General features: G+C 40.9%; 1 protein-coding gene across 1 annotated transcript; it reads right to left on the bottom strand.

Annotated features, from left to right (window-relative positions):
* Nucleotides 1–7,142: 7,142 nt before the first annotated feature.
* LOC308093686 (uncharacterized protein) lies at nucleotides 7,143–17,293 on the bottom strand (the record flags this gene model as incomplete). The annotated part of the gene is made up of 6 exons (XM_080440015.1): nucleotides 7,143–7,561; nucleotides 8,806–8,866; nucleotides 10,802–10,933; nucleotides 11,765–12,247; nucleotides 14,937–15,135; nucleotides 17,289–17,293. The coding sequence occupies 6 exons, from the start codon at nucleotides 17,291–17,293 to the stop codon at nucleotides 7,446–7,448; spliced, it is 996 nt and encodes a 331-aa protein (XP_080296141.1). The 3' UTR covers nucleotides 7,143–7,445.
* Nucleotides 17,294–17,511: the final 218 nt, after the last annotated feature.

The raw sequence follows: 17,511 nt of genomic DNA, 5'->3' as shown, positions 1-17,511 counted from the left end.
ATTAGCCTGATATCATAATTCCTTTTTAACAGGTCGTTCATGAAAGTCCTTGCGGTCTTGTTTCCAATGAGAACCTGTGAGCAATTGGGGTTAAGAGTCTTGCTCAGGGACAAATTTCATATCATCGGCGCATATGCTGGGATAGCCTGGAATCGAACCTGGGGCAACCAGGGCCTCTGGTTCCCTAGGCGGGCTCACTAACCACTCAGCTATGGCCGTCCAACACACCTCTGTACACAATCTGCATGTATTATAGTGGTGACTTTTCCTCTAGTTCTCTGTCTTCTGGCTGATCCTGTTCCCTTCCAATTAACATTGGCTCACTCTCTAGCTTGTTCTCTCCCTACATAGGAATGTGAGCTGTCTTCCAGATGTTTCGCTGTCTCTCTCTACTTCAGCCTTCATATCTTTAAGGCAGGGGAGATTGTCTGCACTGTTTAACCCTTACTTCCCCCACACATGTAGCCTATATCTATATCTAGAGATATAGAGATATACATATATATATCCATATATAGATAGATAGATATAGTATGTTATATAATTATAATAATATATATGATTCATATATCAGATTATATATCAGATATATATAGGTCTATTAAAGAGCTGGTGCCATGTTTTTGCACTTTTTCTGTTTTTCATGTGTCTATGAGGTTGATAGAACTTCATAAAGCCCCCCGGTGGTGTTTTTATGGTGTTTTATGTCTTCTCTGACTATTTGGAGTTTCTTCCTGGAGGCTGAAACCTTGAGGGTCAAACGTGCCAATAGAGAAACAGCGCTTTAGTGACATCACAAAGCCATACCCTCCCCCTCATTATCATAACACAACAGGTGTGGGCATGAGGAGGAGGAGGGACTAGGACAGGTGGGTGGTGCTAAGGTGGTGGAGGAGGTGCTAAGGTGAGAACCAGGTATACTTAATGAACTGGAGGCGTGTCCACATAAAAACATACTTTTAACCATTTCTGTACACTTTTTTTTGTTGAAAAAAATCCTTACATAATAATAATACCTTATGATGGTTTTAGGGTTGAAAAATATCATGGCACCCCATCTTTAATATTATTATTATTGCTGCTAACATTAACAATTTTAAACTAGCAGATGTAGATCGATAGGAGGACTTAAGAATGTAACAAGGAGTCAAGGACTTCCAGCCGTGGTGGTCTGAACTCTTCTACCCCCCGGAGAACAGTGGGCCGTGGGGGAGAGGGGAGGGGAGGGACAGTAGTTCTGGCAGAGGGAAGGACAGTGGTGCTTCGTGGTGAGAGGGTCTCCTCAGACTCGTTCAGTTATTTAGCAGCTTGTTTATAAACGTTATATTATTTTTGTATCCATAAATATAGGTTATGTAGTGACTAAATATAGACTTATTTCTCATCTACAGCTGCTATTTTACATTTTAGATTTCAAAATGCACTCCTGTTCAAATGGCCTGTTTTTTTTTTGTCATGGCCAAACAGGCACACCAGCTGAGACTTGAGTGGTACCTTGGACACGCCCAATTATTGATCAAAAAAAGCTACTCCTACTGTACTTCTGCTTTTTTTTTTTTTAGCTTTTTTTGGTGGGTACGCCTTTACACCTCCACACAAAAAACAAATAAATAAATCCCAAGAAAAAAAAACTAAACAAACAATAACATCAACTAGACGCGTCGCAATTCAGGGCAATTGCAGAGTGTGGTTGCGCCGACGCGAGTCGCGGGTCGCTGCCGCCGGGACTCGAGGAATACGCTGGGAGGAATACCGTCGGAGGCTGCGCCAATTACATTGTCACGCAACTCCTGAGATCACTTGCGTTTAATTTTGAGAGGATTGGTCCCCCCAACCTTATGGTTTTTGCATCAAAAGGTTACATTTTGAGCATTTGTGGCGCCCCCTATGGATCAAAGTGGAAATTCTTTAGGGGATTTGTTGAGTAAACCACCCTCAACATGTGATTCAAATTTGGGATTGACCGGACGTTTCGTTCGTGATTTGTAGCATTTTTGGTAAAACGGGCCCCTCCCACTAACTTTGGAAGCCATTTACGGACGAACGGTAAGGACTATCAAAATGCCGTTTGGATCTGTTTATCGCATGGGCCCAGAGATCATGTGTGCCGATTTTTGTGAAATTTGGACAAAATATATGGGAGGAGGAGCTAAAAGTGTGTTTTGAAGAAAATTCAAAATGGCGGAAAATCTATCCTGACGCAAATGGGCGTGGCCTATATGGGGAGATGCGTCGTGACCCAAGGAATCCAGGGGAAAAGAATTTTGATTTTACGACCTACGGTTCAAGAGTTATAGGCCAAAACGTAAAGGGGGTTGTTATAGCGCCACCATGTGGCCGATTAGTGTAATTATTTTTTCAATAATTTCGGACTAAATTATGCACCTCCCCTCCAAATCTGGTAGCTCTAGCTCTTACGGTTTCAGAGAAAAAAATACTTGAATTTGAGTTTTTTCACTTTTTCATTAAAGCGGATGGGGAAATTTAATGCACTAATAAATCAATATCAATTAAACTATTTAACCAATCTCTTAGCAAAATACAAGCGCACGATTCCAGGTCAAGACGGTCATTTTGAGATATGGCACTAAATTGGGGAATAAAAACTGTGGGCTGTGATGTGTTTTGAAATATTGTTTATCTATAATAATAATAAAGTGTGAAGATTACTATAGTCTGGTTGCCCTGTTAGGGCAACCACACTAATAATTGGATCTTAACAATATACTGTAGTCAGAACTTTCATCAATAATTGGATTGTATCAGTTCAGTCAGAGCCTGCATCACATATTATTTGGACAGAAGCGCCACCTAGCTGCATGTACTGTAGGATGCGGCCTGCACTGGGAAACACTTTCTCTGGACTGATGCAAATTGTCATCAGCGTCTGCTTTGGCCAGTTCTGCCCTCCTTCGCCTTGGTAGCAAACAGCTCCTTCTCAACTGTCTTTGACCTTTTCCTGCACCATTTCTTCACTGTGGTCACTCGCATACTGTTGTCTGTGGTTGTTTCATTGTCTGACCACTAATGTTTGAAAGCACATTTTTGTCAGGGAATTCAGGCAGCTATTAACACACTTTATACAGAATACAAAAATAAGAAATACACAATGCAATAAGTATACAAACATAACATTTGGTATACTACAGGACAGTAGGCATATGAACATTTAAGGCAGTGAATAATTAAAGCCATTGAAGGTGCAATAGTTACTGAAGTTAACAATACAAACAGGGGCCATATCACAAAACAGTAATGGCCTATCTTTTTCTAAATAGGCTAAACCCAAGACCCACTCGGGATGTGATATAATCAAGTCAGGTGGAGACTACCAATCTGAAACACAGGTATAGGGAGACCCATTAATAAGATAGAGCACAGGTAGATAGACAGAATACAGGAAAGGTCTGATATTAAGGGCTTCATTTAGGCCCCTATTAACAGTGTCTAATGCAGAGATCTAATGTAGAGACCAAAAATACTTCTCTCAAGAAGTAAGCCTAGTGTGTTGATGTCACATACTGTAGGGGGCAATTTGACCTGTTCGATGCCAATATACTTTAATGATGAAATGCAATGTTTGGCTTCTGTAAAATGAACAGCCACTGGGTTCCTGAAGTCTTTTGTTCTGACATCAGTCCTGTGCTCTGAGATTCCAGTTGCTAATGCCTTTGTGACAATGACATTGGTTGAGGTATAACGTAATAACACCCTTGATTTTAAAACGTTTGCCAGTAACATGGTGATCAAAAGATTTACATTTGTATGTGAAACTACATTGGGCCCATTTGTCACATTTATAGTTACCATCTGGGATTTTAGTCAGAAAGTGTGAGGGGGTTGGCTGATGCAGGTGTGATCTGACCAGTAGATTTCTCAGGTTAAAAGTTTCAGTGTGCAGACTTCTATTTGTTTTTATCTTGCCTTCTGAAAATCCAACATATTAATGAAAACATAAGTCTGGTCCATAAGCTAACGCAACCTCGCAACGCGAGGCGTTGTGAGCTTGTAGATCGGCTATTTTCAAAATTATTTGACAATTTGGCCAATGTCTGACCAGTTTTTATAGTAAAGTTTGCTGATTCATTTTGATGCAATGGTAATGGTAATGTAATGGTCCTTTTCTTTAAGGAACGCGTAAGCGTTCGTTTATTGGTGTGCGCCAATAAAATAAAGTGGAAATGTGAGTACGTTGTCCTCCATTGATTTGATTGGGATTTTTTAAATTCCTACTTTTGATGGGTCCTTTTCTTTTCTTTCCTTTTAAAGTCCTTCAATTATCACTTCACTGTCATCTGGAGACCCCCCAAAATCATGTGGGGACCCCCCTGGGAATCCCAACCCTCAGGATGATAACCACTGCACTATAGCAGTAGGATGGGTTGCCCAGCTGAAAGAGGGATTGAAAGAGTCCTTTGTTGACAAATTTGTGTTTCAGCTTCATCCTTGTGGGACTAGAGAAGATTGCAGAGGTGCACTTGTACTAAATGAATCTATTGCATCAAATTGGTTCAATATCTTTATTATGATGGTCACTTATTTTCTGTTAGGCTATTTGCTGTTCTACATCTTGCTTTTTGCACTCATTAGAAACATAATTTTCTTGGTCATGGAAGTAATAATAATACATATCAGTTATAAGTATCAAAAGTAATGTTGATTTAAAGTTATTGTAATATATTTAATTTTTTGGTCTATACTGACACCTGCTGGCAAGACTGCACTATGCATGTCAAAGTCTCTAGACTTGTACCACTTATCTGTAGTACAAGTGATGACAATAAACAACCACCTTGCACCAAGAAATTCAGAAATATATCTCCACCTGGGAAATGCATTGTTGGATGTTATCTCAAATTTGAATAAATTAGATTTTCATGAAACATCCCCCTGCATCCACCACCAGTGAATCTAATGCAAATCACAATATTTCATCATTTTATGTTTAGTTTATAGCTGTTCGATCCATTTTCCAATCCACACACAGCTTTCTATTTTAACTGCATGCATTTATAACTTATGACAATTAATATATAATATATACAATGACTGAATATTCATGTCAATGTTATTAGATTAAATCTATACATTTGTTGATGTGGAATTACACCAAAACACTATAAAACATATTGATACATTAAGTCAGTTTAAATGTCATAATAATTATCAAGTCATTACAGTATCTTCAAAGCACTATGGCTGAGACTGTCAATTCTTAACAGCCTGTCTAACAACTCTATGGATGACAGACAATACAGCCTGTTCAGAAACTTACTTTGTTCACTTTAGAGCACTGTTTCCCAAAAATATTGGTCTTCAATGTTTTTCAGGCCAAGGACCTGTTGTACATACTTCACAGCATGGCTTTATGAAGAACACCTCAACATGCAGCTGTATATTGAACATTCTGCAAGAATGAGCAGAATGCAACAAGTTGTTGATGCAAAACCAAAACATGATGTGCATGTCACATTCATTGACTTCACACCTGAAAATGCTTGGTACTTGGTAATATCTGGCTAACAGGCACAGTTATCTGTAAGATAGGTGGCAAATGGGGGGGAAATGGGGAGACCACTTGTCAAAGCCATTATGTCATTATGTCATTGTAATTTCAAATAATAAGTGTCTACTGTATAGGTACTGTAACACAAGTACTGTAGATGAGCACCAAAGTCCTGTTAACAAGAAAACATTATATTAATAAAGCATACAAACACATTTATTGTTCTAATACAATAATTATACACTGAACGCAAACAACAAAATACGAATGTTGAACAATGATGCGATATTTGTGGCTTTATTAAAATGAATACAGAAAGAGTAGCGTCTAGATAGAGTCTAGAGTCCATATTGTTATTCAAACATATAAAGAATGTTCTCTAAGATCTTATCATGCAATGAACAGTATCATTGAAATAAACAACTCAATGTGCGTACAAATTCTTAGAGCTATATCTAATTTAGGCTACATCTGTCACTAATAATCATTGTAAATGGAATTAAAATAAAGGTGTGGCATCAAACCAGCATGAAGCACACCGACTATTTATGGACTAATAGAAGATACAAAAATGAAAACATGAAAAGGCGTACTGAAGGGCACACAGTGTCCCTTTAATATAAGAACATCTTCATGGACAACCCAATCGCCAGAGGAAACATTGTCACTGTACATTTCTCTAGAAACGTTCAACGACAACGTTTCTGGACCACAAATTGAAGACATTACATTTTAGGTACGCTGTATTTTCATGGGGTTAAGATTAGGGTTTAAGTTTAGGATTTTGGGGGGTTAGGGTTAAGGTTTAGGCATAGTTTTTGTGAGGTTAAAGTTAGGGTTTGGGTTAGGTTTAGGGTAGCCAGGGATCCAGCCTGATTCGTTACGTTCAGCAGATTTTTTTTCTCACTTTGTGTAAGTGAGAAAAAGAAACTCCCTGAACTAGCGAATCAGGCTGGATCCCAGGCTAGGTTTAGGGTTCGTTAGTATGCAACATAAAATCAACAATTGACTCTACATGGTCGTCATCTGTGGATGATGTTCAAATGCAACGTTTTGGGGATTCAAAATGTTGTCATTGAACGTTTCTGCGAAACGTACTGAACGTGGAGCAGAACGGATGTCCAGTGGGATGTGTGTATGTCTTTAACCCCAGACCATTTCACAAACCACGCCCCCGTCGTTGTGTGAGTTTCCTCATCAAGGAAGGCGTGTCCAGGCTCATGAGGCCCAACGAGCCGCTAGGCGAAAGTGTTCACATGCCGAGCAACTGACGGCCTGCCTGCGAAAAGCACTGTCTGAGTTAACAAGCCTTGGTGGAAAAAGCATCTTATCACTTATTTCCCAATTGCACACACAAGTAAGACGCGCGAACGCTGGAAGCGAACGCAGCTCTAAAAATATTGTGTGTGTGTGTGTGTGTGTGTGTGTGTGTGTGTGTGTGTGTGTGTGTGTGTTGTGCATTGTAATCAGAGCATTGTCTAAATTCCTGCACTCTGGCGCACTCGGGTGGCTGCTTACAGGCAGTGCACGCATGTGAGTCACATGGGGGCATGAGCCAATGAGAGCATGAACACAGACACACAGACAGACAGACAGACAGACAGACAGACAGACACACACACAACCCGAGCAGGGTTACATAGTAAGCTCCACTTGGTCGCCTCCTTCCGCGTTCGCAATTAGCAGGCAGTCTAGCTAGCTATAGCTACATAATGTAAGCAGACTGGCTACAGCCGGAGCAAGTCACTTTCATTCAGCCAAAAGGAGGACATTGTACTACTAGCCAATGTAAATGGTGGAGGCACCTTTGGGAAATATTCTGGTGCAAAAGAGGCATACACGCCTGCAGTGACAGATGGACAAGAGGAGCGGAGATCTGGGAGTGGAGATCTGGTCGACGATGTACTGTGTTGAGGCACTGTTGCTGTGCTAGGTCTGGCTATGGGGCACTAGAGCTGACCAGTGGAAGTGAAAGCAGCTCTTGTGCCCCATTGCCCACTAGTGCCACATCTCCAGTTGTCAGCCCTTGTTGCGCCACCTCACCAGGGGAAAGCCCTAGTGAGTAATCAATAGGGGGAAAAGAAGGTAATTTTGGGGGTGAAGTATCCTTTAAACAGGATAAATAAATGCATAAATAAATACATAAATAAACAAAATAAACTCCTAATAGATCCTGCATCTGTCCCTTCATAACACAAATTACTTTTTTTTTTTTTTTTTATTAGTCATCAGTAATCAGAATCAAGTTCAATAAAACAATTTGCTTTATAAATACAGCTCATATGAGTCACCAGTATTCTTTCACAATGATGTCTATTTGCATGTTATGCCATCATAGAACTGTCACAAATTTCAGAGACGTTTGAAGTGTTCAATTGAAGTTATCATCAACAATGTACTCCCATAAATAAGAAAAATATGAATAACTGGCCACGTGTAATGAATGCATTAGGTTGTTTCCTTATCTTGATAACAATGAATGTATTGACTTGTTATCTGGGGATACATGTATCGATCATTTTGAGCGCTTGGTTTAGAATCCTTTTGACATTAATGATGAAAATTACACAATATAATGTAGTGGGGGTTCATCTCTCTCTCTCTTAGCTAAGGGGTCCTTGGCCTGAAATAAACGTTGAAGATCCTTGTGTTAGTGTAGAGGCGGTCTTTGTGGAACCTTCCCGTCTTCCTATCCTTCTTTTGGTGGAAGAAATGTGATGGTTGGTTGTGTTTATTGTCTGATATTGATAACCTTTCTAATGCTCTACCAATCACATTAGATCTGATAACGGAGGGTACATTATGTACTGTGACTTGTAGGGATGCGCCGATATATATCGGCCATACAGTATGTGATTGGATGTCACCCATCGGTACTCAGCCGATATTTGCCTCACTGACAGCCACATCTTAACTTAACCTATTAAGACCGGGAAAGCATCTGTGTCATTTTAGATTTGAGCTAAAAAGCATGATTTCATACTTTGGCAATTCAAAAATATCAGATACGAGCTCAGTCCGCAACCAAATACATATCATTTTGGGGGATCTTGACATTAAATAGTTTGAGCACCACTGTTATAGCAACATAAGTTTTCCAGAAAACTGTTAGGATTTAGAAGACAGAGAAATAATGTGACAGAGAGACAGAGAGACAGAGAAAGAGAGAGAGGCACAGGATGGGGTAGAGAGCGTATTTCACCCACGCAATAATCTAGGCAATGCTCAAAACTAAGCCAAATAACCTCAAAACTAATAAAATAATCAAATCAAATAAAAATAAAAATAGAAGAACATACCTTTCTTGCGCAAAATGAATTCATAGACGTCCAGGTTAATATTGATCTCCTTCATCTCCTCCTACACAAATAAAATGAAACAAACAGTGAAATTATCACAACTTTATAAGAGCAAATGTATGGATGATCATATCTGATTTGAAGCATTTAAGTAATACAAATAGATAATCAGGTTGGTGATGAGTGTGTGAATGAAGCAGGCGCGTATCGTCATTGGGGCCAACGAGGCCATGGCCCGGTCTGTAAACCCAGCTTGTCCTTGTGTAGGGGCAAGATCCAGGGGGAAAAAACTAAAAATCAACATTAGCAGCCCCTCACCCTATTCTGTTGTAGCCGACTACAGAAAGTCGCCTTTGTTTTCAAATGGGGCTCATTTGCACTCCACACACACATAAACGACACACGCCACACACACACACACACACACACACACACACACACACACACACACACACACACACACACACACACACACACACACACACACACACACACACATAAACGCCACACACACACACACACACACACACACACACACACACACACACACACACACACACACACACACACACACACACACACACACACACACACACACACACACACACACACACACACACACACACAAACACACACACACACACACACACACACTACAAACACACATTGAAAATAGCAGATCTACAAGCTTTAAAAATATCATTGAAAATAGAAATTAGCAGATCTACAAGCACACAACGCATCGTGATGCGACGCGTTGTGAGCTTGTAGATCGGTTATTTTCAAATAGCCTAGGTATAAAATAGGGCTAAAGTGGTTAATGTATTCTTTATAATGTAATAATTTATATCTGAAAAGTAACTAGTAACTAAAGTTGTCAAATAATTGTAGTGGAGTAAAAGTACAATATTTGCCTCTGAGATGTAGTGGAGTAGAAGTAAAAGTATTAGAAATTGGAAATACTCAAGTAAAGTACAAATACCTCAAAATTGTACTTACTGTAAGTACAGTACTTAAGTAAATGTACTTAGTTACTTTCCTCCACTGGTTACCAGATGACACGGCATCAGAGAGGGACAGAGCCAGGGACAGAGGAGGAGAAGGTTTGGGCCCAGAATGAATGAAAATGAATGGGTATGGGAGAATGGTTCGGAAGGTGAATGGTTTTGTGTTCCACAGGAGGAGGTAGGCTAAGCCTGAGAAAACGAGGACCGTGGGAGACAGACAGACCAACAAGAAAGCAGCTTTGGACCGAAGTAATGAATGTAAGGGGAAAAGGAGGAGAGGGGGAGGAAATTCAGGAGCATTTCAGCATATTAAGTGGCTATATGCTATGCTAAGGCTAGAGTGGACCGCTCAGAAGCCTGGAGCCGGATTCTGCTGGAGCTCCACTTGTTCTAACAACATGTGATAATGAGTAGGGAGGCAGACAGGGGGCGTGCATCCCTGAATCCCAGATCAGTTCACAGGACAACACAGCTGGAGATGGCTGGAGTGTGTGAAACCAGTGTATCTAACCATACATGCAGAACACGACCCGATGAACCGAATAATAACAGCAGTAACTGGAACAAATGGAATCTTTGAGGAGGTGAAGGAGATGGTGGCTGTAATTGACGGTCCATGGAGTAAGAAAACACTACAGAACCATCACGAGTGGCTCAACAAAAGTTGGGTAAGACGGTAAGTACATCCAAAATATGCTACCAAGCAGAAGGGACCTCCCCTGAAAAGGGGACAAGAATGGACCAAGATTTCCTGATCGAGGTCAGAGAGAACATAGACTTCCTCCTCTACGAAGAGGGACAACAGTATCAAAATAAGAGCATGTTGTGTTTTAGGAAACATTATGGAGGCAAAATGTGTCTTATGTATTTATTTAGAGTGAGTGCTAATAATACACCTCACTATTCATGATATAAAAAAATGCAGTCTTTGAAATATCAAACAGGGAATGGGCCGATAGAGGTATAAAAGTAGTTTTCGTGTTACCCACCGTCCTGTTCAGTTGCCCATTTGATGTGGGAGGGTCCTCTTCTTTGCAAGAGCAGCACCAGTCTTTGTATCTCCTGGTTAGATATATCACAAGTGCCCCACAGACGTATGTCAGAGGGATTAATCCGATCATCTGGGACACAAAACACACAGTTAAGCGGTGGTTCATATAATGTTAAACGTTGACAAACAAGATGGCCACTGAACCTCTGACAGTGTTTGTTTGACATAATGTGAAACCAATATGTCTTTGATTCTGGCAAGGAGATAATGATAATGTTGCATGCCACTGGTAATGTGTTTGAATAGACCTACAGTACAATACAATACAATACAATACAATCAAACATTGTGGATCAGAACCAGAGCCGAATCAACTCTATTGTCACAACACTTTGTTTACAGAAATAAAGAAGTGGGTTGTTATTATTATTTAAGTTTTTTTATGTGAAAGATACTACCCTAACCCCATAAATAATGTACAGTATATGACCAATGGTGTACAAAGTACTCAACCGCAGTACTTGAGTCAAAGTATAGATACTCCTGGTCAAACACTACAAGTGAAAGTTGCTCTGTCAAATCTGTACTTGAGTTAAAGTTCTGGAGTAGCCTACAGAAAATACTTCAATATATATTTTTTAAACTTAAGTATCAAAAGTACTAATTACAAAGTAAATGTTCTTATTCAATCCCCCCCCCCCCAAAAAAAAAAAAACTATCGTGAAAACAGTCGATCTACAAGTTGTCACGATGCAATATGTTGTGAGCTTGTAGATCTGCTATTTTCACTATATTTGAAATGAGGCTTAAGTGGTTAATTCATTATGTACTTATTGTGAAAGTGTTCTTAAGTATCCAAAAATAAAAAATATTCAAGTAAAGTACAGATATAAAATTGCTACTTGAGTAAATGCACTTTGTTACTGTCCACCACTGTATATTAGGACAATATATAACTTACTTGAGATTGAACGTAGTACCATTGTGATAGGAGCATGCAATCGCGACGTGCGAGTGTAGTGCCATTGTTGAGTGTACAGTTAACAAATGTCTTTGGCTCACACCATCTCAGCGGACCCGCCTTGTCAAGAACCACATATCTACCTTCCCATTCTGTCTTGGCACACGACACGTACCGGCCGTCGAGTGAAAGCAACATCCACCAAACGAAGGAGGGGACGAAAGTGGAGAACACATCCAAAAGGTCGTCAAATTTGCGGTCTTTGATGACCACCATCAGAAGGTAGGACATGAAGGCGGGAATGACAAAAAAGAGGCTCGAGAAAAGTTTGTTGCTCAACAGTCCATAACAGGGACACTCAAAGTGCATCTCGGCAAGCTTCTGTAGTCCCACGAGGACAAAGCTGAATCCAGCGTTTGACAACACAGGACTCTTTTTCAAATCTTCTGTCAACTGGCTGACCCATCCTCCTGCCATAGTGGACTGAAATGCAACAAGTGTCACACTTCCACAGTCACTGGTATTTAACAGAGGAGGGTGTGTCCTCTGTTGTGACATCTACTCGGCATCATGAGGGTTTTTTCAGTGGGGATGACATTTCTACATTACTCTACAAAAACAAAGTACTGTATAGATTGCGATTGCGATTGTGATACGTTGCATGTAGATTGGCTGTTTTGGAAAACCTTTGAACTTCTTCACCTATGATATGCCCAAAATAGGGACAGCTGCATAATTGCAGATTTAATCAAAAAGCTCAAATAATGACCGATACATTATCAAAAACCTATATGTATAGGTTCAATGTTCAAGGTTCTCACAGGATACATTTGTTTTAGAGTCAAGGACTAAATGCTGCAGCACAAAAGACAACATACACAAAGACAGTGAGACACTTATCAAGTTGAGGTCACATACAGTCATCACAGTCATCTATACCAGTGGTTCTCAACAAGTGGTCCGGGGACCACCAGTGGTCCTTGAGGGGGTTCCAGGTGGTCCCCAGCTAAATGATGGAAGAGTTGGTAACCAAATGGACCCTTATTAGATCTCTAACTCTTGAGAGCGTAAAATGAAACCAAATGGACCCTTACGGTCCTTTTGGTTTCATTTTACGCTCTCAAGAGTTAAATTATTGTTAAACATCTGCATTACTTCATTTACAAGAAGTCTTCACAATTAGAGAATGTAGAAGAATTGTTATTTTGATCGTGTGCCTGTTATCTCTCCATCGGCGGACATTAAAGCCTGCGTACTATCTCAGAGCCTGTCATTCTGTCTGACCTCAGTGGAGAGCTCATTGTCATTGATAAGTTTAACTGATAGAGGGACAAACACATGTTTGTATCTACTGTGCTCACACAGAGGAGCCCTGTCTACCTCCTACCAGAGTTCAGCAGCACATACTCACAGTTCAACACGTGGGACGAGTCGGACAAAAATCTTGTTGGCCCGCTGAATAGTGGACTGTTCAAAGACGTTTTGGAGGGTGTGACATGAATTCCAATAATCTTCTCTGCCGTTTTGACCAGACTACGTTTGACCGTGAGGTTTCAAAACCAGCTGGTAATGCCACGACGTAAAATTTACATCTTAACTCATTGACTGCCATTGACAGTGGCATGAAAAGTATACATACTCGTCATTTGGCCCAGTGGTTTATGCTAGAGGGCGCTGTTCCGCAGCCTGTGAATCATGATGATGATGATGATGATGAAGAGCACAGCCAAAGATCACATGATCACAACAAAATGGAGCTGGTTTCGTTCCGTATTATAGGATTTATAAAACAAAAAAATCTCTGCTTTCTGTTAGTTTTTGGCGAAAACAAGCTACATTCAACTGCCAATAACTATGGAATGGATTATCACAGCGATTCTACAAGACCCCCCTACGTCTTTTAAAGCGATCGGTGGGTGGATAATAATCGTGGATTAGTGGATATAATTTAATAATCAAAGTTTAGTGAAAACGCTCGGAATCGCTGGCAAGGGCAGCTATTAGACGATGTTTTAACTCTGGCAATCACCCTATATACATTTTGGCCTTTTGAAAATAGCCGATCTACAAGCTCACAATGCGTTGCGATGCAAGGTTTTGTGAGCTTGTAGATCTGCTATTTTCAGAAGGCCAAAATGTATATATGGAATGCTTTATTTACAAGTTTGAGCACCGTACGGTAGTACGGTCACAAGCTATGCTAAAAGGATAACACAAAAAATGAAATACGGTACGAGGTGATGCTCTGCAGACGCGACCCCACATGTGGTGTCCACCCACACACACACACACACACACACACATCGCACACGCACACGCACACGCATACGCACACGCACACGCACACACATAAACAACGTGGTGTCATCAGAGAAAAGCAGGAAGCATGTACCAGAAAAAAGGAAAGGCACTTCAAGAGTTTTCCACTAAATGAAGGATGGTGAGTGATGAGTAAGCTCAGAGAACAAGATGACAGCAGATTTTCAACATTGGAGCAATTTACCTCTATCATTAACGGGAAAAGTGCAATGTGTAAAGATGTATACCTTCCAAAGTGTTTTATACTTGGTCCAGTGCCTTCCAATCTTTCTACCTAAATCATCCGACTTATAACTAGCTTTATCTGGGATAACAAAGGTCAGTTGTGAGTGAATGGGAAGTGCATGTGAAGAAAGTGTCGATGTTTCTGGCTTATTTGATTTCTAAAGAGGGCTCTGTTGAAATTTGAGGAAATGTGGTAACATTGGTTTCACAGAGATTGGGCAAATAAACAGCACAGCAAAATCTGTGCTTCCTGCAGCTTGTCCTTGAGGCAAAGAACATAATCAGCTTCCTCTTTGCTTGGCCACTGGAGATGAGCACGGAGCATTTAGTGGTCAATCTTCATCGGTACGCAGACACACTGTAGCTCCAACCCAGATGGGTTCAGCTGCAGGGTAAACTAGAAAAGTGTGCTCCTCGGAGCAAAGGACTCCACCAGGCCGGGTTGCCTTCTCAGGGCCCGCAAAATTTGGAAGGAAATTCAGACTCTGTAGGAATAGTAGCAAAAAGTGTGTTTTGACAAAAGCGCACTATGGCAGAAAATGTAATCTGGCACAAACAGGGCCTATAAATTGTGTAATGATCCAAGAAATCCAGTGGGAAAAATATGTTGATTGTACGACCTAATTACTTTATCAATGTGGTGTGCCATGGAGGTGATCAGCCACATTGTGGCCTTCAGCTCATCTGAATTGTTGGGTCTGGTGTCTCTCATCTTCCTCTTAGTCTTGACAGAACCCCATAGATTCACTGTGGGGTTCAGGTCCGGAGAGTTGGCTGGCCAATCAAGCACAGTTAATACCACGGTTATGCTAGCAGTTTTAGCTCTTCTGGAAAAGAAGCATATCCATAAAGCCTGTCAGCCAGTACCGCGGGAAGTAGGGGTGCGGCCGCCCCCCCCCTCCCGAATCGAATAAACCAAATTTAGGTGACCAAAAACCCCCAAAACCGCGAAAAAAAATCACGAGCGCGCATATCGCTAGCCTGGGATCCAGCCTGCTTCGCTACGTTCGGCGGACTTTATTTTCTCTCTTCGCTTCTCAGTCTGGAAAGCCTCCTATCTCCAAGGGAGGCGGGACATGCCAAAAGGTTCGAATCGAACCTGGGGCTTCTGATTGGTCTGTGGTGCGGGGCGGGACCAAAAAAACAGTGTGATCGTTGTGATTCGTCATTCGTTTGAACAACATCCAATCAGCAACGACGTTGCCCAACGTAACATATGTAGTTCCAGTGTAGTTCTGCAAAACCTCCCAATGGGAGGCTTTCCAGACTGAGAAGCGAAGAGAGAAAAAAAAGTCCGCCGAACGTAGCGAAGCAGGCTGGATACCAGGCTAGCATATCGCACCCGCAACCTAAAAGGTCTTCCCGCGGCTATGCTGTCAGCATGACAGAAGCATGAAATGCTCTAAAATCTCATGTGAATGGTTGCATTAACTCAAACACAGTGGACCAACACAAGCAGAAGACACTGGCAAACACTGAAGGAATGCAACGTGGTCAAATACGTACGGCCGGCCGACGGTGGAACGTCTTCGGGCTGCTTCACTGCTATGAGCACGGCACTGTACTGTACAAGCCACGCCAGGAAATGGGTCAGACATTATTCTGTGTATGTATGTGTCATACAATAAAAATAAATTTGTGTCGGGCTGCTGATGTTGCCATGTCGAACTTATAAAACAGGATAGTGTGTGTGTGTGTGTGTGTGTGTGTGTGTGTGTGTGTGTGTGTGTGTGTGTGTGTGTGTGTGTGTGTGTGTTTGCCTTCTTGTGTGGTTGAGCATTTCCTTTGCCCTATTTCCTGTCATGTGTATGAGATGTATGAGATGTCTTGGTGTTGAGCAGTGAGATCATATTTAAAGTAAAGAAAAAACTGAAATAATATACAGTACAGTATACACACATTTTGGTTAACTGCCCAGGCCTAATATACACAATATACACATAATAAATAACACTGAGGATTTTACTGTGTAAACACACCAACACAGTAACATTGACTTTGACTTCACACATACGAAACGTTAAACTCTTTTAAACTGTTTCTCTCTTGTACAAATACTTTGATTTGTAATGAAGTAATTAAAGTTATTTCTTTTATTTGAATCTAATGTGGAATATACATTGTTTAAATGGAGTCTTTTTCCTTTTCAAAGCAGCATTGCGTGTTTGTAAAGCTTGTGTTAGAATGCAGCCTTTGAAAGAACTGTAAACTATAATGAATGTGTCTTGGTGATATGTGATGAATGAACTGCAATATGTTCATACTAACACACATGAGGAGAGAGCAACCATCTAATTCATTATTATATTTTATTGATACCAGCTGGTAGATTTTTGCAAAACACATTTTTGGAACAAAATGCCTCAAATCATGAATGCTGCATCTGATTGCCGTGAAAGGCCTAAGAATAAATGGCACCCTTTTCACATTGGCCTATTATAGCTCCACCAGGAGGCCACAATAACCTACCTGACCTGGCGGAGACCTGTGCTCCAAGGAGCACTTTTTTCTAGTTTACCCTTCAACTTATTTCTTTATGCCCAGAATGACTGGCTATCCACAGGTTTTGTAGCAATTTGTAGCAATTGTAGAAATAGTACACCTTAAATGTAATCAAAAACGGAATATATGTTTTTGGTCTCCATTTATGTGAATATAAAATGAAATATACAATAGTAATCATTTATTTTTAAGTCTCTGGGGCTGGTTGCACGGTGCACATGTAACGTCTGGGTAGATCAACTTGTTTTGCATTGTGGGCTTTATGCCACACAGGGTATGTGAGGCCATGTGGAGTCTAGGTGGTGTTTGATCTCAACTCAATTTGTCTGGTGCATCTGAGCAGTAGAGAGTGCAGTGTCCCTGTGGGTGCTGCTCGGGCCCAGAGGCTACAGAGTCTACAGAGTTGAAGTGTCCATATAGCATAGAGTTCTCAGCCCCTCTTAAGTCCTTTAGATAAATTGCAGGGATAAACACTCACTTCATGATGGTTTGTTTCTGGTATCATTTTCAAAGTGAATGTTTAGACTCTTACTTCAGTTTCTCATGTAGGACTATTGGGGTTATTGACATGAACCCGCCCCGCCCACGCCTCGCCACGGAAACCAACCCGCCTTAACCCGCGCCGCAAAACGATGTATAAATCAACGACTCGACCCGCCCCACGACCCGCGGTGAAAAAAAAGTAGATAATCATGAGTGAA

The sequence above is a fragment of the Gymnoscopelus braueri genome (genome assembly GCF_963280865.1).
Source record: "Gymnoscopelus braueri genome assembly, chromosome: 10".
In the NCBI taxonomy this organism is placed as follows: Eukaryota; Metazoa; Chordata; class Actinopteri; order Myctophiformes; family Myctophidae; genus Gymnoscopelus; species Gymnoscopelus braueri.
This window is presented reverse-complemented; position numbering and strand designations above follow the sequence as displayed.